Source organism: Scomber scombrus, chromosome 3, assembly GCF_963691925.1.
Source record: "Scomber scombrus chromosome 3, fScoSco1.1, whole genome shotgun sequence".
Taxonomy (NCBI): Eukaryota; Metazoa; Chordata; class Actinopteri; order Scombriformes; family Scombridae; genus Scomber; species Scomber scombrus.
The window spans coordinates 32,810,907-32,836,137 of NC_084972.1; the positions used below are offsets into that span (position 1 = coordinate 32,810,907).

The 25,231-nt window shown below is 36.5% G+C and overlaps 2 protein-coding genes across 7 annotated transcripts; both read right to left on the reverse strand.

Moving 5' to 3' along the window:
* Nucleotides 1–5,460: 5,460 nt before the first annotated feature.
* Nucleotides 5,461–24,962, reverse strand: LOC133977937 (CMRF35-like molecule 7). The gene is made up of 7 exons (XM_062416237.1): nucleotides 24,734–24,962; nucleotides 15,636–15,657; nucleotides 7,067–7,096; nucleotides 6,800–6,889; nucleotides 6,532–6,584; nucleotides 5,889–6,210; nucleotides 5,461–5,549 (listed from the first exon to the last, which is right to left on the reverse strand). The coding sequence occupies exons 1-6, from the start codon at nucleotides 24,884–24,886 to the stop codon at nucleotides 6,196–6,198; spliced, it is 363 nt and encodes a 120-aa protein (XP_062272221.1). The 5' UTR covers nucleotides 24,887–24,962; the 3' UTR covers nucleotides 5,461–5,549; nucleotides 5,889–6,195.
* LOC133978109 (uncharacterized) lies at nucleotides 8,092–15,058 on the reverse strand. 6 transcript variants are annotated; one of them, XR_009924989.1, is made up of 6 exons: nucleotides 14,927–15,058; nucleotides 13,962–14,037; nucleotides 10,833–13,574; nucleotides 10,550–10,692; nucleotides 10,278–10,405; nucleotides 8,092–9,138 (listed from the first exon to the last, which is right to left on the reverse strand). XR_009924989.1 is itself a non-coding variant. In XM_062416461.1 (5 exons), the coding sequence occupies exon 5, from the start codon at nucleotides 9,129–9,131 to the stop codon at nucleotides 8,370–8,372; it is 762 nt and encodes a 253-aa protein (XP_062272445.1). In that variant the 5' UTR covers nucleotides 9,132–9,138; nucleotides 10,278–10,405; nucleotides 10,550–10,692; nucleotides 10,833–10,994; nucleotides 14,927–15,056; the 3' UTR covers nucleotides 8,092–8,369. The 6 variants fall into 6 exon arrangements, 2 of the variants coding, with proteins under 2 accessions (XP_062272445.1, XP_062272446.1); XR_009924991.1 differs by having other exon boundaries at nucleotides 10,278–10,401; nucleotides 13,962–14,040; nucleotides 14,927–15,048; XR_009924988.1 differs by having other exon boundaries at nucleotides 13,962–14,040; nucleotides 14,927–15,048.
* Nucleotides 24,963–25,231: the final 269 nt, after the last annotated feature.

Genomic DNA, 25,231 nt, shown 5'->3' on the forward strand with positions numbered 1-25,231 from the left:
ATAATGTTTTGTTTTTGAATGAAGGGGTGGACTGCCTACATACAAAATTCAGTTTACACTTGTTGTTTTAATACACACATAGTTGGCCACTTTGGAAACATATCCTTTTATTTTAAGATTGATCAGATGTTACTCCTTTGTTTGTCAGTTAGGAACTATAGATAAAGATTTGTGTGTGTGGAGTAAGGCAGCAATTAGTGATTATTTTCATTATCAGTAATCTGCTTATGATTTTCTCAATTAACTGATTAATCATTTGGTTTATGAATTGTCTGAAAAATAGTGAAAAATACTGTCTATAATTTTACACAGCTCAAGGACATGTATTCAGATGGCTGGTTTTGTTTGGCCAACGGTGCAAAACACAAAGATATGCAGCTTACTCTCATACATGTCAAAGGAAGCTGAAACCTGTTAATTTTATTTATGTGTTTTATTTTGTAAAATTACAGAAAGGATTTATCAGTTCTTAAAATAAGAATTAACTAATCGTTGCAGCTCTAATAAGGAGGCCGATTAGTCTCCCAAATTGGATGGTTAGGATAAAGTGTGACAAGATTGCCAAGGTGGCTGATAAGTTTTAATATGTTCAACCTTTGCAGTGTCAATGTGGATTTTCACATGTGGCCGCGGCAGGTTAGTGTGGTATTTCCACCACTACATAACTAAGCCCACACCGCCATTTAACTAAAAGATTGTTATCTCATACAGTTCAGTAAGAAAGCAGAATTATAGGTCATTATAAGTGCAACAGCTATAATTTAATCTGCATGTAACAAAAATGAATATTAATATTTATTTTCTTTATGGTCAAACTCTAGCTCCAGTGGGCAGAAGGCGAGAGGACCACTGCCGCTATATGAGGGGAAGACGAGGAGCGGTCCCAGGATCTGATGCCTCATTCTTCACTTGGATTCCAGGTAAGTTTTACCGATCTGTGAGGGGCCCCTAATTGAACTAGACAGGGTTAACCAAACTAAAACTTACTTGGCTTAAGTGAATTAATATTTTACATTTCTTTAGGATGATGCCACTGTACAACAAAAGAGAAAACAAATAAAAAATTAGTTGAGTTGCCCAGGTAGTAGTATCAAGAAAAGGGAAGATCAATCAATCAATCGATTTTTATTTGTATAGCGCCATATCACAAAGTCATCTCAAGGCACGTTACACATAGAGCAGGTGTAAACCGTACTCTTCAGGTTTAATTTTAAAGAGACCCAACATTCCCACATGAGCAAGGACTTAGCGACAATGGCAAGAAAAAAACTCCCTTTTAACGGGAAGAAACTTCAGGCAGAACCAGGCTCAAAGTGGGCGGCCATCTGCCTCGACCGGTTGGGATAGAGAGGAGAGAGAGGAAGAATAGGAGAGAGAGAAAAGCACATTGAAAATCAACATTGAAGCTAGAGGGTCCGGGACTGGAATCTGTCATCCAGACGTCTACAGGCCCAGATTACCTGTGAGACGGGAAAGCACAGACAACTCCGGGGAAGAAGGTAAGGTTATTGAATGCATTAATAGTACATGAATGATAATGGATATAGATGGATGGATAGAGAGAGAGCAAAAGGAGGAGGGGAGGAGCTCAGTGTATCATGGGAGTGGGAGTCCCCCGGCAGTCTTAGCCTATAGCAGCATAAACTAAGAGCTGGTCCAGGACAAGCCTGGCCGGCCCTAAGTATAAGCTTTATCAAAAAGGAAAGTTTTCTCTAAAAGGAACGTTTTAAGCCTATTCTTAGATGATAATTTTTTCCAGTTTTGGTATGTAGTTGACAGAGCTCTGAATGTTGTCGACAGAGCTCTTAATAACAGAAAAATATACTTCAGAGCTGGGCAACTCAAATGTACATTTCGTAAATTATTTAATTCAGACAGACTTTAATTTGTAGCTTACCCCCAATTACAAATACATGTATGTAGGCTGTTTCCAACTCAGAATATTCACAGTCCACTCAGGGTTGGCACTTCAGACTGATGCATTGACTCAGAAGGTTAAGGGAGTCTTTTCCTGTAAAACTCAAGTAGGTAAAACACAAGTCTGGACTTATAAACTACTGTTTTTTAATCAGTAGTCTAGCCAACTTTGCTTTAGTCTGCAACGATTAGTTGATGTCGTTGCCAAATATTGTTTTTTATGGAGATTGTCACTGAGCTTCCTACCTATCTTTGCTGAGAGATAGGTAGGAAGGTCTGGGAGCATTTCACTCTTGATGCACTGAAGAAAAGGATTACCTGCATATTTTGAAACGCTGACCTCACGTATCATGGGAGCACGTCTGTTATGCATGAACATTTGAAGAGGAGGCGTGTTGGAGTTTTGGACAATGCGGACTCGCCTTGGTAAGATAGTTAGCTTGTTAGCTAGCTAGGTAGCTAGCTAACAAGCTATCTAGCTAATGTATAGATGGAGTTGTCTTGGCTTTTAACATGAATATAATACTGTAGTGCTTTGTAAAGAACGAGCTGTATCTCTTTAACATCAACTGTATTATTTAACGAGACAACCTTTTTGAAGCCAAGTGAAATTATATATTTGATACAGGCAATTAAATAACGATATAACTCATAAAGAAATTATATTGAGATTGCTGATCAATAATTTAATTTGGATTAAATCATAAAATGGCTGCAGTGATGTAAGTAAAAATTGTAAAAAAGTAAAGTAAAAAAGTAAAAACTAATATGTTGTATGTTTACTGTATACACTGCTTAGGTATTTGCACTTCAAAATGCTAACTAAAATCACTTCTGCTCTACTGACGTCTTTAAAAGTGAAGGAGATCATAAACAAGTCAACAGCTGATGTGTCGACCATGGAGGGCACAGCTGGTGCAGTGACGTGCCATTTTAACACTGGCAAATGAAGACTTTGAACTTTGCCACCATGCTTCTGGAGGAGAGGCATTCTGCTGCAAACAGCATGACATGGATGGAAGAGTTAATAGAAAAATGTGACATCTTGCCTACCAAAATAAAAGCAGTAGTTTATGGCCCAAAATAGTGGCAGCAATGCGAATGCTGGAAGAACAACACGGTTGGGCCTCTGTCCACTGCACTGGGCACACGCTTCAGATCATAGTTAACAGTACTGCATTTTAGCTTAGTGGACAGGAGTATGCAACTGCTTCATGCAGTAAGCTTTTTTTGAGATAAGCCAGGACAAGGGATAACTGAGAGATTGGGCAAAGCAAAACTGGAATACATAGCTGTGAATCTGTGAGTTCAGTGTTTCAGGGGGGAAATCAGCACTGGATAACGTCCTTCAATCTGACACTGAAAGTCTGAGTGAGGTGGAAGAGGAAATCTACGTTGACCAAAAGATCCAAATGGTGAGAAATGAAGTTCAGATGTACTTCATAGAGCCAGCGATATTCAAAAAGGAATACCTCTGAGATGGTGGTGGGACAATCTGAGGTTTTTTTCCCCACACTATGAAAGCTGGCAAGATCTCTTCTGTGCATTCCTGCAACATCCACCCCGTCAGAGTGAATCTTTTCAGCAGTGGGGAAGAGAAGAGAGCAAGTTTCACATGAGACTGTGTGGAGATGCTGACTTTCCTCAGTTTGAATAAAATGTGATTGACATATATCCTCATGTAGTTGCAACTTGCTACAGACACTGTAAGCCACAGATTGTTGTGCACAAAACACACTTTTATTTTCTTTTTGTTGATTCCAGGCGATAATCAGTTCAAACTTCACAACCATTCAACTCAACAATAGCATTGACTTCCTCAGTAAAATGAGCCACAGTGTTGTGTATAACTCAATATGTAGAGTGTTTGAAGTAGATATTTAGTTTAGTTTTTAATGCTGCTAGTTTGGCTGTCTTTAGTTTACAGAAAAAATGTATACTTGAATGTTGAAAAAAAAAAACCAGCACTTTGCCTATCCCTAGTCAACTATCAAAATAGTCATATGTTACAGCCCTACTTTGCTGTATAACATGGGGGCTGAGATCGTCAGTGCCGGGAGCAGGTAATACAGTCACTCTGCAGCACAATGACCTCCGTTTTCATTATCCCTCTCTATTTACATCACACAAGACAAGAACCTGTTACTCTGTGGATAAACAAAATGAGAGTCGACTCAGTGGTGATAAAATAGCTGTGACAGGAGTTGTTTATTTCGTCAGCTGAAATATAACATCATCATCAACAAGACAAGTGGATTCTGAACAACTTTGATACGACATGAGTGGTTACCCAAACTAGGATTTTGGATGTGTTGAAATGAGGTAACTTTTAAGAGGCAGGGCTTTAATAACCATTACTCTAATTTCTATCATCACTGAGAGGATGAGTAGAACACATCTCTTCATCATGTTTATCTTGTTGCCAATATCCTCAGTCAGATAAATCAACCCCTGTTGGTTTTTCAGTATTCTCTTGCAGATATGTCTGTACAGTTGGATGGTCTTCAGTGTCTGTGTAGCGTATGTTCCTGAAATTGTTTCTTGGTATCTAAAAAGTACTCACCACCGTACCTAGTTCCTTTTTATACTTCCTCATTCTACAGTAAATCGTATTGTCACACAGTAAATAGGAAATAACTAATGTGTCATTTGAGTGCAGTCTCATCAGTATCATAATTGTCATTAAATAAGCATGTTATGTATTTTATACTTCATAAATTGGTTATCAGCCCAATTTCTCAATGCAAAACAATTGACTGAAGAAACAAAATGGAAGCAAGATTTTATTAATCCATAAAGAGGAAATTGGGATTTATTTAGAAAAAAGAAAACGTTTTCTGTCTGAAGCAGTTGTTTTATGTTTGTATTGTTGTTACTTGTCCTTGGTCTACAGAAAAATGGATACTTGATTTTTTTTTTAAAAATTGTCCTTAAATGGACAAAAATATGATATTGGAATTTTTATTTATCTTTTGTATCAGTAGTAGCTTAAACAGCAGCAAAGGTTATTAAAAGACATACATTTGAATAGAGTATAATCTTTATTGTTAGTTAGCTAATGCTAAAACAACATCAAGCTAAATTTAAAAGCTGGTAGAGATAATCCATCCCTAGTGGACTATTAAAATAGTCGTTAGTTACAGTCCTACTTAACTGCATATCAGAGCCAGGAGCAGGAGGTACAGTCACTCTGCATCACACTGACCTTCTTTTCCATTACCCTTCTCTGTTTCCATCACACAAGACAAGAATCTGTTGTCAACATGCATTACTCTGTGTACTGACAAAATGAGTCGATTCAGTGGTGATAAAATAGCTGTGGTTTTGACAGGAAGCATGAGCTGTTTATTCCATTAGCTAAAATATAACATCATCATAAATAAGACAAGTGCATGGCCAAGAGAAACATAATGATATAAAAATGCACACATTATATACACATTTGCTAATTTCACTTTGTACCTTAAGATGGAATGAGATGACAGAAAACATAAAGGTGATATTCTTATCTATTTATATTATTACTTATATTGAAAGCCGTGATACATGTTAAACTAAGCCCATTTTTAATAATAATTTCTTATTTTCCTATTTGAGCATATACGTCCAACACTGATGTTGCCAGTGTGCTCCTGTTTTTAAGCATGAAATGAAATAACTATGTACATGTCTTTGTATTGAGTATCTTAAAGCATTAACATATATATGTATATATATATATATATATATATATATATATATATATATATATATATATATATATATATATATATATATATATATATATATATATATATATATATATATATATATATATATATATATATATATATATAGGAGCCCCATCCTTACCTATTTTTGAGATAATGAAGAAAATAATTTGAAATGTGTTCTCAGTTACTGCTAATGTTAAAATAAACACAATAGATAGTGGATGAACCAAAACAACTCTCAGAATCAACAACTGACACTTTCAAGAGAGCAAATTCTATAACATAAGGTACATGAAAGCAGACTGAAATACAGACTGTGTTTAAGATCATAACATGTTGCAACTGTCCAAAAAGGACAAACAAAAATAACAATTTGCACTTTGTTATACATGATATATAGAAAGGACGAAAGTAGCTGAATTTTTGGGATATGCATGTAACTTAGCTTGCTCGGTCAGAATTGATATGAAAGCTGCGGATGAAGCAGTGCAGTAGGTTGAGGTCTTTGTCTGAACGTGAATCAAGTGCAGCACATGTCTTGAGTCCAGCTTTCAGGTGCGGTCCTTTATTGCGTCCATCTGTAGAAGAATGTAAAATGTAAATTCTCATTAGGACATTTGCTGGTGTTACAATCAATACTGTCCATACTGTGTAAACAGCAAATAACACCTTGATGGACATCAACACACAGAGTCCAATTTATCAAACTGTTGACTGCAATATCTCTAAACCAAGTCTGGATTCGACCTAACTTGTTTATGGCAAGACCCACATAAATGTTGGTGTTTCTGTACTTTATATAATATACACCTCATGATGTAACACTGAGGCATTTTGCATGTTTAAATATAGCTTAAATATAAAAGACTGCAAACATATTCACATACAATCATACACTGACCTCTTTGCTTTCTCCTGATGCTGCGTTTGTTCTTTTTTTACAAGGTGCAAAACCTGTTTGACATAATAAAGCATACACTTGACACTGAGAATCTTTAATTCAGACAAATAATTACAGATTTAATATTTCCCTTTTTCTCATGTTTGAACTTTAATTGGAATTTTGAGTTAATATTGTCAGTCGTGTTAAATAATCCTTACAAAAAGTTAGAAGATGAAAGCTATCGTGTTTAAGAGAAGCTGCAGGAAACAGTGATGAAGTCTCTTACGTTCGTAGACAAAGAATATGATGAACATGAGAAGCAACAGCAGCATATCCAAACAGAGAGCCACAGCGATGGTCAACCAGGATGTCTGATCTGTGTGACAAAACCAAACATTAAGATGATATCAGACAATAATAATAATAAATAAAATAAAAAAGACCATCAAGAGGGCCAGCACACAACATTAACATCCATATTTCAAACGATTAAATGTTTGTAGTTAGTGATATTTAACCATGACCAATTAAAGAATCTGAGCCTTTTTCTTACCAAAACTGCCATAAGGAACAGGTGGTGGCACTGAAAGCAAACAGAAATATATTTAATTTGTGCATGAAAGCAACAGTAGATTTAAAATATTTAAAGTCAAACTAAAACAAAAAAGGAGAGAAGAAAGTTGGTATTTGAGAAGAAATAGAGGAAATGTGAAAAATGTAATAATATTCATATAAAAACCAGTAAACTGTAATTTTTGTAACTGTAATTTCTCTTTTACCTGTCAGTTTTTCTAAATTATAACTTTGTTGAAAAGAGTCATTTAACCTACCAAATGTTTAATAGCACAAAATCTTAGTTTTGCAATTAATATCAATATACTTGCCAAATATATTTAATATATATATGAATATAATAATATATAGAAAAAAAATCATCATTAATTTGCAGTTGAGTATCTACATTGACGCAGGGTGAATGAAGTGTGCTGTGTATTATAAACTAATGTGATTATTGCACAAGGCTGGAGATGTTCTATTTTCTTTATATTGTCAACACTGTAAATTGTAACGTGTTGTTTCAACTTAAAAATACGAGTGAAAGGGCTGCCTTAAAATTTCAAGTTAAGTGAAAGAAAATAATTTGTTATCTCGGTTAAATATTCCTTGTTGGGTAAACACCTGTGTTAGTTTGGGTTGATTTATCTTTCATAATTGATTTAACTCATTCAAGTAGTTGTTTGAATCTGAAATGGTCAGTTGTGTAAACCTTTGGTTTCAGTTAAGTTAACTTGGATTTGTCAATAGATTGAACTATTTAGGGTAGTTGTCTGAACTAGCAAATCTGTTTCATTTCAACTAAAATTGTGAGTTGTGTTAATCTTTTGTATCAGTTAACTTGACTTGGATTTATTAATTGATTGAACTGCTTGGTTGTTATTTGAATTTGCAAATCTATCTTAGTTTAATTAAAGTGTCAGGTCATTTGAATTAAATTAATCAATCATTTGAACTTATCCAAGATTTCTTTGAACTTTGAGCGTGTTTGCTTCAAAGAGAAATATGACAAAACAATTAACATGCAGCCAGTTAAATATTTATTGGAGCACACACCTGTCACGATTTACTGAACCTCCTTCAAATTTACAGCATTGCAAGCATTGTGACAATACTGCCATACAAGAGAACAAATGGCTTTACATAATGCTCATCTGGCTGTCACCAAAAATGAAAATGTTGTCAGTGGAGGGCCACAAAGATCAAGGATAACATTCTTTTTCAACACCACAGGACATATTTCAACATATTAAGACTTGCTCTAAGTCCTTCATACAATCAAAAACTGAACATTCCAAGTATCAATTTGTCGATACAAATAAATGAGTAGCTTTAGATGTGTAACATTTTCTTGAACTGGCCCTCTTTAGTCTTTTTGAACTTGTTGATCCAGAGGTACGTGCGTTCACTCTGAGCTCGGAGCAACCAGCCACTCGCATTTTCTGCCGGAAATTTCCCATTTTGAACTTTAAACTAAACTTCCAGCAATACCACCCACCAACAGACCCTGGTTCCTTCAGACAAGGATGCTTGTTGATGAGAGCTTGGGCCACATGATCATAGTCCTCACGTGATGGGTAGGGATTGTGAGCATATATGGCTTCTGCTAACTTGTCTAAGATGTCCGATTTCATGTCTTTTGAAATGTCAAGAAGGCTCCCATCTCTATGGAAGGCATCATTCCCTTGCCTCAGTTTCAACTCAACATCAAAAGAAAAAGCAGGAATGACGAATGGTTGAGGCAGCTGACGAGTTTGGGTACCATGGGGGCTATCCTCGAGGGAAGATGATGACAGGCTTGCCGTGTCTAGAGTTGAGTCTGTGTTGTATTCAGAAGACTTGGTGTGCACTTTCAAAGTTGCTTTATCTTTAGGAAGCTCCGACATGCTACTTAAATTGCACAGTTCATTGTCGAACTCGGGGTCCTGATACTGAATCACAAGGTCGCCCTCCAGTCCCAGTTTGGTCTTCAGGATTGAGCAGAAGTCATGAACAGTCTCCGGCAAGGTGTCAATGGTAACCTTTCTTATGTCATTTTCGCTCAAGATGATGCGCAGCAGCATGATGAAACTGAAATGAAAATAAAATCCACAGAAATTACATAATTCCACAATTAGTTTGAGTGTGGTCACATTAATAGAATTCAAAATATGATCAGGTCTTTGAAGTGTCTGTTATTTATTTGTGCATTGAAGTATCATTCTGAACTCATACTTGTTAATATGTGCACTGAAATTAAAAGGGGTACTGGTCAGGTAGGCAGTGTGCCTCAGGTGTATATCATTCCATGAATATCACTTTGGCCCCACGACGGACATTTTTGTCCAATGAGGGAAATTTTAAATCATTTTTTGGCCATAACTTTCACTGAAAAACTTGCCACTATTTCTAGATATTTTAAAAGCTTTTCTAGATATATATTTTATTTTACTTTTTTGGGGATAAAGTTTGCCCTAAAGAAAAATATTGTTTTCTTAAATCTTACCACTTATTCTTGATTTAAAAAAAAAAACTTTTTTCCTTGATTTTTTTTAAACTTTTATTTTATAATAGCCTAATTCTCTACAAAAGAAAAGACTCACACTCTGCTTCTTGCTTGGCATCCCCATTTAATGAATCACTGACGTTTCAAGTCACAAAACGAAACGTCAGCCACCATTAAATGGTGATGCCAAGCAAGAAGCAGAGGGCGGCCTTTTCTTTCAGACTGCAAGCCACATTAAACTCTGCACCTGCAACACAAGACATGGATGTGCAAATATCCTCTTCAAAAAAATAACCTAATTCTCTCCACTTTTCTAGATTTTCTTCTTTTTTCAAGAAATTTCTCTACAATATTTCCAAAAATGCTTGCCATTCATGCCTATTTTGAATGTACAAAAAAGTTTGTAAATTCAGTCTCAGAAAAAAAAAGTGTATTTCTGGTGAAAAGTGTTTTCAAGGTTTTGTCCAGTGGGGGTCCCATGGTCTACTTTGTGATTGATTTAGGGGTCACTGATGTAAAAAGGTTTGAGAACCACTGGTTTAAAGGATGGACGATGAAGTGGGGCCAAAGGGCTAATTACTGAATTGTAATAAACTACTATAACATACCTTTATCTGCCTATGTGGTGGCTCAGCAGAAACATCTGTGAATAAGTCTGAGGATATTTGGAAGCTTGAGTTTGTGTGCGTAAGTGTGTTAATGAGTGGTGTGTGTTCTAACCAACCTGAGAGAGGCCTACACAAGCAGACAGATCTTAAGTGGACTTGTGACTGCTGGTTTTCTTCAGCTCGATGGAGTTGATCTTGGACAGGATGAACTAGCACCGTCTTGTACTCTGTTGTTGACGTCTGACTGAAACACACACACGACAGAAGCTATGAGCTGATGCTCCAAACTTTAACTTTGAAAAAAATAGAAATTACATTTTTAACAAACTGAAAAACATGTGTGCAAAAGTGGGGGGCTTAAGAGCTTTAAAAAAAACAACAACAATACCTTAATGTACAAGAAATCCCTGAAACCACGAGTCAGCCTTGCACAGTGTATGCTGACAACGGGGATGTAAGTGGTTCAGCTACCGTCAGTTGAGCAGGGTCTCTCTTGCAGACTTGAACCGTCTTGTACTCTGTCGTTGACGTCTGACAACACACACACACACGACAGAAGCTATGAGCTGATGCTCCAAACTTTAACTGTGAAAAAAATACAAGTGACATTTTTAACAAACTGAAAACCATGTGTGCAAAAGTGGGGGGCTTAAGAGCTTAAAAAACAATACCTTAATGTACAGGAAATGCCTTCGGTGAAACCAGAAGTCGGCCGTGCACGGTGTATGCTGACAATGGGATGTAGTGGTTCAGGTCTTCAGGTTCGGCTACCGTCAGTTGAGTAGGGTCTCTCTTGCAGACTTCGTAACATCGTAGGTGCTCCAGATACCAAGCTGAGAAAGGTTCCAGAAGAAAAAATAGCTTGTTGCATACAAGCAACACATGTATAATCTTACAAAAATCAGGAAGGCCACTTGTGCTTCCAACTGACAAGAACATTCCCTTGGTGTATCTTGTCCCGTGAATGTATGCGGTTGTGGCCAGAGATACACTGCTCAGAGTTCTACATTTCTTCTCAATCACTTGTTTGACAGAGGGGGCCAGAATGTCCAGGGAAATATTTGATACTCCTTTTAATTCCACTGTTGGTTTAAACAGGTTGGGCGTGTCCAGGTAGTATGCCAACATAAGTTCATGTCTGAGGGACAGAGTCAATAGAATGTTTTTGAAATTATTGACATCACGAACCACTTTTTTGAAGAAACTATGTTTCGCTTCGAATCGTAACGTCCAGAACTCTACCAGTGGTCCAAAGCAGCGGATCAAATGAGTGTAGTGTTCAATAAAATGATGTTTAGGTTTCAGTTGCAGTCCTGGAAACACAGTCAGTAATAGTTTTCTGTGCTCACTTATTTTGGCATCAAGATAACACAAGCTTTCATCTGTAAAACTGGAGGATGCCAAAAGTTCCACAATGTCTTTAAGTTCCAGAATTACAGCCCATGCATCATCATTTTCAGGAACAACATCCCCTATGAACAGAGGCAGCAACCTCAAAAGGGTCCAATTTTCATGGCCGTTGCCTCCTATAGTTTTACTTTTAAGTACTTTTTCTGGAATTCTCTGTGGACGGTTAACACTGTCAGAAAATTTGTAGGGGAAGCGCTGTATGACAGTGTTCAAATAGTCCAATGTAAAGTACTTCTGTTGAATTAATTTTTTCAAACACAAACAGAGTTCAAAAGGTACAACACCTTCTAACAGGTCATGTAAGAAGTCAGGAGGAAAACCTTTTATACAATGAAAGTAAGATAATTTGTTCAATACACAGTCTCTTTTCACTCCGTCAACACTTTTCAAGCACTCATTCTCCTTCAGCCTGGAAATACTCTCATTGTAGGACTCATTTGTTCTCAACAAAAATGACTTACTTTGCACAGAACAACTCTGAATATCACTACGACTGGCTAAACAAAAACGACAAAACTTGTCAACATTAAAGGACTCCTGAAAACCAGCAAATGAATGTGCTCCCAAATTATCAGATGATACATATAACACTGTTCCCTTTAGACTGGTTCCCAACCTGTTTATGTAAATCCCTTGGTTTTCAAGCAATTGGAGATCTTTCAACAGTGGTTCTACAATCCTGTCATACCCAAATGTTTTAACATCAACACTTTTACACAAGAGAGCAAGATATATGCTAGACAATGATGCTCTGTATTTAACAGGTAAATTTGCTATTACCCAGTATATTGCACACAATTTATGTTTTTTTCTGGAGGTGCCTAGAGGATTACAAACCTCGAAATCATCGATATAAAGACCTAAAGAAATTGTTTGATCTTCCCCGGACAGAAGTGGGTTGTCTTTGAAATATGATCCATCAAATGTGGTCTTGTAATGTCCAGGTAGTGATTCTGTATTGGCTTCCTCTAAAATTTTGTCAATAACATCACCCCTATTTAACAATCTTTGCAGTGTTTTTAGAACTGGTACATAAACAAAGGTTTTCTTTAATGACAAGTCTAACACATACTCAACTGGGTCTATGACACCAAACTTTTCTTTGAAATAGGACAACCTTTTTTGATCTGACCCCAGACACCCACTCTGGGAAATGGAGCCGAGTGGATTGAGGCCGTGGAGGGCGTTTGTTAGCAAAGTTACAGTGTTTTCATCAATGTTACAACTGTGCTGCCTTAAGACCTTTTTTACTGTATACTCGTTTAGTTCACCAATCACAACGCCAATGTCATAAAATTCACTGACTATTTCTTGAGTGGCTAATTTGGAAACATGCAGGACTGCTTGCATTCGCAGAAGTAATGATGCAAGCCTTTCCTGAATTTTTTCAGTGGCGTCATGGTACTCTGGTTCATTATCAGAATTATCCTCAAGTGGCACATGAAAATCACTGTCATCAGCAACTTGTGACTGTGATTCAGCCGTTTCACATTCTGCCAATTCACATTCTTGGACAGTGATCTCTGTCTTTAAGTCTTTTAAAGTACAAAGTGGGTGACAACGAGATTTATGTGACGTAAAACTAGAGAAAACATTTGATTTGAAAAGACACTGATTAAAAGGACAGGTAACGGTCTCCCTATTCCTCAGGTGCTTACCTAGATGAGCAGTATATTGTTTTAGGCCAACTGCCTCTTCAAAGTCACACAACAAGCATTTTACTTTAAAGCCAACAAGTCCACTACTCTGCTCTATGAGTCCATGATCTCTCAAGTGGACCTGCAAGGATTTTTTAGATCTGAAATACTGCGCACAGTCTTTGTATATGCAGGGTAGTGGACAATTTCTTCCGTAATGTCTGTGGCTACTTTGGTAATGTTCAAGGATTCTCTTACGATTTCCACAAAAAAACGTACAGAGTTTACAAGTCCACTTCATTCAACAGTATAAAAAAAAAAAGATGAAACAAAGGGCAGGAGAAAGCCAGTTGTCATCATGTGGACCTATGGAAAAAGATTATACAAAACCAACACACACACAAAAAAAAAACTCAGTTATGAACGCTATTACAATCCTAAGCCTTCTTTTTTTCCACATTTCCTGTTTTGCAAACAATATTTTTTTCTGAGCTTTTATTTCATATTTCTTGTTCTAGCACCCTTTCTATAATTTCCTGTGATCTCACAACAACCTGTGATATTCTGACCCCCAGGTTAAGAACCGCTAACACAATGTACTGACAAACATCTTAATTAGTTGTTTACATATCATTTGTTGTTTACATATCTTAACATTTCATCCATAAGTTTCAAGAGCACTTTATTACTACTCAGAGAGAATTCAGATTATTTGAAGTGTGGTTATCAGGTACTTATATAGTCGAGTATTACCTTTCATGGATGACATTCAGCAGGGCCCGTAATGGAGAAGCAGCACGAGTACTGGTGCAGGAAGCTCCGCAACTTACTGCTGAGGACAGTCAATAACATAATGTATTTAAAATCTTAAGAGATTAAGTTTTAATTTTTTTTTAAACAAAAATGAACATAAGCTAAATAGATATAGATCAAATTGAACATTCACAATAATAAAATATTACAAAACTTCTTATCACCTATGAAATATTCTTTACTTTATTCCCCCATTAGTCCATCCAAAGCGTATCATAAGCAGTGGTATAAGAAACTGGAATATCCCCATTTGACCTCAGCAAGAACAGAAAGCTGCTGTTGCTTTAGCACTGCTAATGTTAGTCACCACCACAAGCTAGACCGAAGCCAGTGTAAAGTTAACACGTTCAGCACAGGCATGCAGACTCTGGTGCTATTAGCACTGCTAACGTTAGCCACGGTTTAGAAACAATGTGATTAAGACTAACTTAACAGTTGAGTAGACATTTACACAATTTTTCCACTGTGTCTGTGCAGAGTACCGACCCACACACACACACACCACAGCCTAGACACCCCCTCCCAGCACTGCTAACTTTGCTAATTTAGCTACACGTGAAAAACACACGGTTGTTCTTTTTCTACACATTTGTACTGTCACATCGTTTTTTTCCCCCGCTGCACACACACACCTACCCCCCCACACCACCCCACCCCACAGACACACACACACCTCGTTAATTCACGGCAACTGAATAAATACCGAGCAAACTCACCAAACGCCAAAAGTATAATTATCCTCACACTTATATCCCTTATCAAACCGAAAACTACAACAGTGAACCTGTTGAATTCAAGTTTCTCCCATGCACTTATCAAAGACTAAGTTAGCTAAAAGTTAGCTTTAAAAGCATATCACCTTGTTAAACCACATAAACTCGACAGAAAAACAAAAGAAAACTCACCAAATACTTGTCGAATCGTTTTCTCCCCCACCGCTCTGTCTGTGTCGTCGGAATAAATCCTGAATTCACCGAGTGAAAGTTTTACCTCCGAAGAAACATGCAGTCGACGATGCCCTCCAACTTGCGTCCAAAATGGAGGAAGGGAGGAAAGGAGCACATGTTCACCTGCTCGCAGCTGCATTCCCACAATGCATTTCAAGAAAAGCGTGATGACGCAGGCGTTTTTATCTCCAAAGTCAAGTTGACTTACATTTCTAATTCAGTTGGGCCTGGATTTTCAAATTGGCATTTATTTTGTAGTTGAGACGTTTTTAACTAATAATTTCATGTTATTATAACAACCTCAGTAATCGTGTGTCCTAATGACATAGAATAATATGTTAAGATAACAAACAGACAAAATCACAATTTACAGTGAACAAATCATGTTTCGAGCCAAAATAACAATGAACTGATCTGCTAACAACTAGTGTGTGTGTATCAAGGCCTGATATATCTTATTCCTGTGTGCCGTAGATTTCAGTTGTTGTCAAAAACCTATAAAAAAACAAACATGTCTCTGAGCCACACTGCTACAGGATATCAGGATTTCAATTTCTCTCTATAGCTCTTCCTTTGTATTTTTGATGGAACTACTTCTGTTGGTTTTCACTTGAATAAAAAAGTGCAGCACTTTAAATAAACTTAAAAAATAAGTTTGTCAACTCACCGACAGTCAAAGTCAGTTTGTTGAAGAATGGGTTACTGCGTCTACTGTCAGTGCTTTCTGTTCCACACCAGTATGTCCCAGTGTCGTCTGTTGTTATGTCTCTCACAGTTATGGTGATATTTCTCTTCTCTTTGGAATCCTGCATTGAAAACTTCCCAGTGTTCCTATTGACCTGTGCGGTGCTCTGTAGACGTTGACATATAAATGGATCTTCTCCTTTACAGATGAATTTCTTAATGGGAGTACCGCCTGGGTACTTACACCAGTACATGAACGTCTGTCCAATAGTTACAGATCCGTGTAGACTTGTAATATCTGTGGATAGAAAGACAAAGACAAATTCTAATTTGAACCCTTTAGCAATTTGGACATCTCACTGTCATTTCATGTCACATGTGCATATATTTACATACTTAATACATAATAGTTGACTTTTACTAAATATCAAATGTGAGCCAAACCATTTTGTCTACTGTCAATAAAACATCTTAATGTGTATAAATGTGTGTTAATGTCTGTTAAATGACATGTTGTGTTGAGTCATGTTTCACTAATACAAAAAAACATACATAAAATCAAAGTAAGAAAAACGGCTCTAGCCAGCAGAGGAGAGCTACATTTGTTTTACTCACTTTTAATCTCCAGTTGTATTTGTCTTACCGAAGCTCTGTTTCTTCCTTGTTTCACTCCACACCAGTAGACACCACCATGCTGTGAGCTCACATTACTGATGGACATGTTGAAGCCACTGTTGGTGTTTGTGAGAGTGAATGTCCCGTTTGACTTTACAGGAGATGATGTTGATAAAATCTCCTCACAGCTTTCATCGTTGTCTTTGCAGATAAACTTGACTTTGGATTTGTATTTGTCTGGGTAATCACATGTGATGGTGGTTTTAGCTGTTTCATACGCAGTTTGATTAAATGGTTTCTTGCAGACATCGTTCACTGCAAAAAAAACTGAAGAAGAAAAGGAAAACATGCAAAACTGAACATTATAATACTATAACATGTTGAAATCATATCATCACGCTAGTGAAGGGTGTATTATGTGAACTGATCTATTCATTATATCTGTCTCTCCTGTCCTGTAATGTCTGCTTCATAGCTAATAGATTTCCATTTCGGATAACTCAGTGAGCATTGTACAGTAGAAAGTTGAAAGAGAAGCAGTACTCTGTGATTTGAGAAATCCTCAAACTTTGCATAAACAATACATCCGTTTTTATTGAACTGGTTTGAACCTGCTTGTGTGAGATGGTAGATGTGGGTGAAAAAAATCAATTTGAATAACAATTATCTTCTTTAATTCTGAATTGATTCACAGATGCCAAAAAATTACTTTTGTAACAACATTAGTTAATAACATTAAGTGGAAAAGAGGAAGACGTCAACTGTGAGGCCAGACAGTAAACAACATGTACATGTTAGTGTTAATTTGTTGCTCATCTTCAAAACAAGCAATTTTGAATGTGTTAACTTAATAATTTGGTATTCAGAGCAAATAGTGAATAGTGTTGTATCCTATCTCCCAGAGACTAACATTAGCAGAGCAACCCAACTAGCATGAAACTGGCTGACTGCACTGCAACACTTCACTAAACTTCAATCAGCTGGAGGGTGAAAAAAGTTGTTCAAACTGAAGACAGAACATTAATAACAGCACAGCAGCAAACTTACTTCCCCTCATTACTCCAAAACACACAGAACAACTTCTGTTTTTACAAAATACATCAAACCAGTGATGTTAGGAAGTAAATGACTCTTACACTGGAGGAGACTAAGACGCTTCCAAATGAATGCAGCTCACTTTTCTAACTCAAAAAGCTGTAATAATGTTTCATATTTAAGTTCAGTGGACACAAGACAAGATTGTGTGGCACATACTAGATTTAAAGGAGCATAGGTACAGCCAAAAATGTCCTTCTCTTTATATTTCTTGAATAAAAGATGCATTTTTAATCAATAATCAATTCAGAATTTAATCATGACACAAATAATAAGAATCAAATTGTGAGATTCCCAAAGATTCCCACCACAATAGGACTGATGATTTTTAAAAATAAATTAGCGGTCAGCACTGTGAATAGCAGGATATATAAGCTAAACGACTGTGGGAACAACAGTGATGATGAATATAATTAGTGTAATCAGGCTCTCATATTTCATGTACTTTGACTATGACAATATTTTGTGTATATTAATCTGCAACATTATTTCATGATTTTGTCACCGTCTATTTCCTGCTGATCCAGTACATTTTGGGAAGAACTGATCTACAGTAAATACTTTTTTCCAGTATTGCAGTAGCGTAATGTTTTACTGTTTTATAACATTACAATAACTGAGAATAGATGGAATCGGCATTAGTGCAATTAAACTGAACTGAATTGAAATGTGTGTAAATCAATCAAAGAAAATAACTTTTTCTTTGGATTATTATGATTTTAATTATTAATATTTCTCTTTGGGTTGTCAGAACATGTGTAAAACCCCCTGTATGGGGCACACAAAGCAGCAAAATAAGCGCCCATCCTGCATGATCTGCTTCAGTTAAAAAAAAAAAAATGTTCTACTGATAAATGAGATGGTAGTGAATGGTAGTGTTAACTGCCATCTACCAGAGTGTCAGTCCTGATTCTGTCAACAGATGGCACCAAAGTAAAAACAAAAAAGTCAGATTCAGTATATAGTGAATTTAATATAAGGAGATTATTACTGGTGTAAGAGTTCATCAAAAATGCAAAATGTATAAAACATATGGGTGTCAGTTTTTTTCTATATATTGTATTATACAAATCTCATGTGTAGAGCCAAAGCAACAATATGTGTGTCCAAAGCCTAATATATTGAGTACACACACACACACAAGGAAGGAAGGAATTTGACTCTTAATCTTGTTACAGACAACAATCTTCAGAATTATGCCCAAGCCAAACTAAGTTAATTAAACATACTATTATACACAGGCTAGTGCGCAAAAAAATAGATATACATATAGAAACAACAAAAGGAAAACGAAAGGAGTGCTGAAATAAACACTGTATTGGTAAAAAAGTATAAAAGTTACACTGCATACAGTAGGCAATTATATATTTCAAGGATTATGTGCTGAATCTGTTGACAGTGGTAAGACATTGCAGCAATGTGTGCCAGAAATACCACAAATACACAGAGCATAAACCAGTCAGGAAGTGAACACAACAAACAAGACCATAGTCTCACAGTCTGAGTCAGTCACTCTCAGCTTGTCAGACATACCTCCTCCATGTGAGCCTATTTATTAATTGTGGCTTGGCCCCTGCATGATCAAAGTGCCAAAATGTATGTAGAAATGGTTCCTGCAAGTCAAAAGTCAGGTTGGCGTCAAGCTGCTCTAAATGCTTTGTTTGTTTTTTTAAAATGTTTCTACCTTTTCAACGAGTCGACATTGGCAAGCATGCATGCTTATTAAAGGCCCTGGTTGATAAGGTTTTTTCCAGGTGATGTTTATTTTGTTCATTAATATTTCGTATGTGTTTGAGAAGTTTACATTTCGAGTAAAGAATGCAAGGAAGTAGTGAAATCTTCTGTAATCTTCATGCATAGATGGTCCAGTAGAGCCCCAGATTGAAAATATAGACCTGTAAATGTACAGAATAAGCAATAGTTTAATGTCTCAGTTCGTGGCAGAAAAGCTGCTTATCTAAAAGAGTGTTTCGAATAAATGTCATGTTACATTATCATGTACAAGATCTGATAGTTTGCGTAACATGGAAAAAGAAAAACATCACCACAAACAGCTCACCTCTTACAGGAAGGAAGTAAATGCGGTCAATAAATATGCTTCAAACTTTGTTGAGTAATATCGAAGTGATGCAAACAAGATGAGGCTTTTGCTTTTTGCTTTGGAAAGAGCAATGTGTCTTACTGAGATAGCAGATTATAATATTGATTGTAGTAAACACATTTCAGCTCTTGACAAGCAGAAAATTATGATTTATTAATTATTAACATGTATTTTAATTCACATATTTCTGTTACTCTTATTCATGTTTTAAATATTAATAATAATGGTCTAATAACGCAAAAGCTTTTTCTAATTACATAACTCAGTTTACTATTAATTTGTATTTTTATATGGATGACTTATTTTTTAATACCACAAGTAACGTGATGAATAAGCATTTCTCTTTTACAGTTTCTTTTTTCAGTTGTATAGAAATAAAGAGTCACAAAACCCAGTGGTAGTGCTTTTTTGGTGCTTTTAATATCATAATAAAAAGCATAATTTTCACAGCAAACCATTTCTGAAATAAGGGAAAAAAAATCATACAGTGTCTTTAGTAACAAAAGTAATATTTTAAAAATGGTATATTCTAATTTACATCTATTTACAGTATTTCTCAGAATCTTAAAATTACTCTAAACGCTTATAATGTGGGGAAATGCTGTGTCTGGTCTGCAACAACACTACAAATTTGCTTAAACACCATATAGTCATTATTGTAACGTTTTCATACACACCCGTGACTTTATAAAGGTGTTATCTTAACATCACAGAAACCTGCACACCAGCAGACACACAGCAAGCTAAAAAAGGCTGAAAAGTTACATAAAGAAGCAGAGCTCAGTAATAAGTCTTTGTGGACTCATCAGCATGAAGATGTCCTTTCACCTAGACATTTTAGGAGAACAGATTCATTTGGTTTTAACACATATGGACAATAACAATCGATGGCTATATACAGGCAGATATATTTTTGTAAACAGGATACAAATGGTGTAAGGGTGTGAAAGGAGTGCTGAAATAAATATTGAATTGGTAAAATAGTATGAACAAAATGTATGTAGAAATCCTTCCTGCAAGTCAATAGTCAGGTTGGCTTCAAGTTGCTCTGAATGCTTTGTTTGCCTTTTTCAAATATGTCTAGCTTTTCAACGAGTCTACATTGGCAAGCATGCATGCCCTTTAAAGGCCTTGGTTGCTAAGGTTGGTGCCAAGGTTTTTTCTAGGTGATGTTTGTGTTGTCCACTAATATTTTGTATGTATTAGAGAAGTTGACATTTTGAGTAAAGAATGCAAGGAAGTAGTGAAATCCTCTGTTATATGGTTTGGCGATGTATCCTGGGCTCCTTGGGAGTGGAGCTTTAATGAAACAGGAGTTTTAACAGCCTGTTTAAGACAGATCTGCCTGGGTCGTCTCATCACTGTTGTGCCTTGTTTACTGTCAGTTAGAGAGGATGCTCTGAAGTCTTTGACGGTTTATAGATGACAGAGTAGATTGGACTTTGGCTCACCGCAGAATATTCACAGGCAGAGGAGCTGGGTTTGGGGATCAATGCCTCACCATTAGCTTTGTCAGTGCTGCTTTTAAAGGTGATGGTGTAGTAATGCATTGAGGCAGAGGGGTTTGTGGGAAGGTCGGCAGTGGCATAAATGGTCTCCACTCCATTTCCTGAGTCTGGCTTCTGGGGGCGCTCCGGTATCTCCTCATAGTCATTATGCTTCCAGGGAAGAATGAGAAATTGAGTGAGCAGCTGATATTAAAACAATAACAACTCTCCATACAAAGTATACATTACATTGTAGATACTGCTAAGTAATCACGCATTGATTTGTGCATTGCCTTTTTCAAGCCTCGAGCTTGGCAAGTTGACTGTTACTGTCTTGGAATTGGCCATCACCATCTTTGAATTTTGGAGCCAAGAGTGGCACTTTGACATTACCTTCAACTGTAACCCTAACCTTCTGGGAGCTGGCCAATCAGAAGAGACTGGGCTTAGGAGGCTTTAAAAAGACAGGAGCTGAAAAGACCTGTTTTAGACGGTATCTGAACTGAGGGGCTGCAAAAAGGGTCAGTAAAATGCAACAAGGTGCACAAATGTAAAGAGACTTAGTGAATATGTGATATACATAAGACATGCAACTAAATCATCGGTGGGGAGACATTCCTTAAATTAATACATGAAATGCACAGAAATGACATATTTCCATCATGTTTTCCACATTTTACTGCTTGAGGTTTGATTGATCTCGTGTTTTCTTCCTTTGCAATGGTTTAATGGCATTGACTGGAGAATTAGGGTCACCAAAAATGTATCTTGACGACCCAACCCCTAATATTCTCAGAACAGTGGAGGTAGAACCACACATTTAAAACAAATTTCTGGAAATTTTGTTAAAATGTGTGCTACTTTTGGTTGGAAACCTATCTTCTATCATCTTGTCAGTAGTAATATTGCGCCAATTGAAGTTAAATATTTATAACAAGTCCACCTCACGCTGAAAAAGAGAGATTGTCATTACAGTCGACCCAAATACGTAAAAGTGTGACATCATCTATGTATTGTTCTTGTTTTTCTGACAATATGAATACCATCTATAAAGTACCACCACACGTTGGCACATTAATACTAACCTCAGTGATCTGCTGTGCTGGTGCTCCATTTATTGTGTTTTTAGAACATGACAATCCTGGCAGAAAAAGAGAGAAAGCAAAAAAGAAAAAGAAATGAGCAGAAGGATGCAAGTGTAAAGTTACGACATAGTTTATTATATTTGTATCTCAGTTTGATTTCACTGAATAGGATATAATTACCATTGTGAAACCCCAGATTGAGCACAGATAAGGTAGAAAAATGTTCGATTTACAGACGTCATATTTACTAACTCTGACATCTTACAGTGTATCTGCTTTGTTTGTTTTAGACATCACATCCTCACAGGATAGAGAAGTACAAGATTGTGGTTTTGTGTGCGCAGCGTGTGTGTGTCTCATGTTCTGCAAAGTAGTAATGAGCCCCCTTACGTTTGTAGATAAGGATCCCATTTAGCACAAGCAGCAGTAGTAGCACAGCTTTACAGATGATCATTATTACTACCCAAGAGTCACCTGCAAGATAAACCACAGAATGAATAAAATGTTTATTATTATTTAAAACTAGGGCTGGGTCTCGCTCAAAACATTTGGATACTGGTACCAGTACCAATACCTTTACTTCGATAACAGTTCTTTAACTATTCTTTTTTCAATACCAGTTTTATAACATCCTTTTTCAGAAAAAGAAAATTGCATTACAGTACAAATCTTATTCTCTCTCATTTTTTTTAAGCTTCTCTTGTTTTTACACACTCAAACCTGTTTAATAAGATAAAGATATAACCCTATTGTCACTTTAATACTTGCTTGATGACATTAAGCTAATCTGGACAGGACAAACAATCCATCTCATAATGTCAGCGAAATAGTCTGAATTTGGCACCCAGCATGTGCTGTGACTGTAATGACATTCAAACTCACAAACCAGCAAAACTCGCTAGTTTTAATGTTGGTTATTTTTGAAGAGAAAGAGTGTTGAGTGTCTCTGTACAGCTAGTAAACATTAGCATAAATAGTTTCATCCCTAGTCAAGTTAACAGCTCACATCGTAGCAGCAGCAGTTTCTACAGAGGGGTCATCGGTAACAGGAGGTTAGACTAAAACATGTGGAGGTAAAACAAGACGGCACTGTATTAAAATATTAAAGATGATAATACTGCCTATTGTTTGACAAGACAGTGGTGGCTCAGCGGCTGGCGAATGGGTACTAACATAACAAAGCAATCACTGTGTGACCACAACACTGTACATAACAACACAGGAGTCTATAAATAACGTTAGCCTCACAAGATGTCAGCTGTTCGCCAGCGACTGAACCACTACTGGTTTTGATGTTAAATGATAGGCAGTATCATCGTCTTTACTATTTTAATACAGCTTTGTCTAACCTGTAGGTTACGTGTTTTAGTCCCAACTCCTGTCACTGATGGATCCGCTGTAGATGATGTTGCGGCCATTGCTGTTTATGTTAAGAAGCTGCAGTCAGATATTCCAGAAAGCTCCGCTCCTGCTAGGTATCACAATTTAGTACCGAATGACAAGAATGTTTCTGATACTCGCTAGTCTTGAAGAGATTTGGTTGGTGCCATAAAAGTTTTTAAGTTTGTCCCTATTTGAACACACTGAACACATGGCATTTTCATTACAAACTGTTTGTGTCCAGACATTTCAAAGGAATTTGCATAAATTCATAAACATGTTCTTCAAACATGTAACATTTAAAGGTGAAGATATCAAATGTGCTTTCTCACCATGACTCTTCTCACTCTGACTCCCAGATTCAGGTTGTGGTGTTTCTGAAATCAAACAAAAGTGCAGTCAGGTGTCACATATGCATTTACAAATGAACAATGATTGCCTAACAACTATTTATTTATACAGTAAACAGACAGAAAACACAATCTTCTTTTCTTGCACCCTTTGCATTGACAAGCTTTATTAATGTAGCCTTAGCCAAAATGTTACAGCTTTTAAAATGTTCTTTTAATTTCCAATTCTAACTCAGATCCACACTTGTACTCTCCTACTTGGTCAAGACACTGGCTGTTAATGCAGCAGCAACTATTTTTGGTTAGCTACCAAGTAGCTAGAGACAAACTGAGCACAGTGGAATCTGAGATAGAAGTTTATTTTTAGTTCTTGTAATTAGAGATGATACCTCATCAACAAACATAAACCAAGGTCAAAGTTCAGTATGCAGAGTCATTTTCAGTCTGTCCTTCTTGTAGATGAGACCGTTAATTTCATTACAAGCTAGCCCATCAAATAGCTCACCTTCTGGAGTCACGACAGTCCGGTAAACATCAGCAGGTGAACATGTAGTGTAACTGATCTACTGATTACAGTTTACAGGATTGTTGTGACTCCAAACAACTAATGTAGCCAGCTATCATCAATGCCCCTTTATGATTAAATATCATTCTTAGACATTCTCAGACATTGTGCTAAAACAAAATCAACAAGCTTTACTATAAATCAAAGATTAATCATGGACACTTGCACTCACTGTACAATGGACCTTAATGTACAGTTAGGCTATAAAAACTATAAATTATGTTTATGTGTCTCTTGTGAATTTTTCATCTTGTAAATGTTTTACATATTGTGCTTAGAGTTTAAGTTTTCATAGTCTTATATTTAATTAACTGTTCTCTGTGCATATGATAATCAACATTAGAAGTGAGTTGAATAATTTCCTGAAAATAAAATATCACGCCCACTCACCTACAGTCATCAAGAATTTGTGGTAGAACAGTTTACTGCGTGTATTGTCATTGGTTTCTGCTCCGCACCAGTATGTCCCGGTGTCATTTGTTGCTACGTTTCTCACAGTTATGGTGATATTTCTCTTCTCTTTGTCATCCTGCACTGAAAACTTGCCAGTGGTCATATTGGGCTGTGTGGTGCTCCACAAAGGTTGACATATAGATGGATCTTCTCCCTTGCAGATGAATTTATCGAGAGCTTTTTTTGGATAATCACACCAGTATTTTAAATCCTGTCCAATAGTTGGGGATTTTTTAAAGGTTTTAATACCTGTGAACAGATAGACAAAGTAATTTAATTAAACATTGGCAAAAAAGGTCTATCAGTGACTGCTATTTAAAAACAAAATGAAGATAAGAAAAAAAAAGCATTTAACCAGAAGACGATAGCTATATGTGTTGTAGATGTGTTTTACTCACTTGTAATCATCAGTTTTATTTTTCTAAGTGAAGCTCTGCTACTTCCTTCT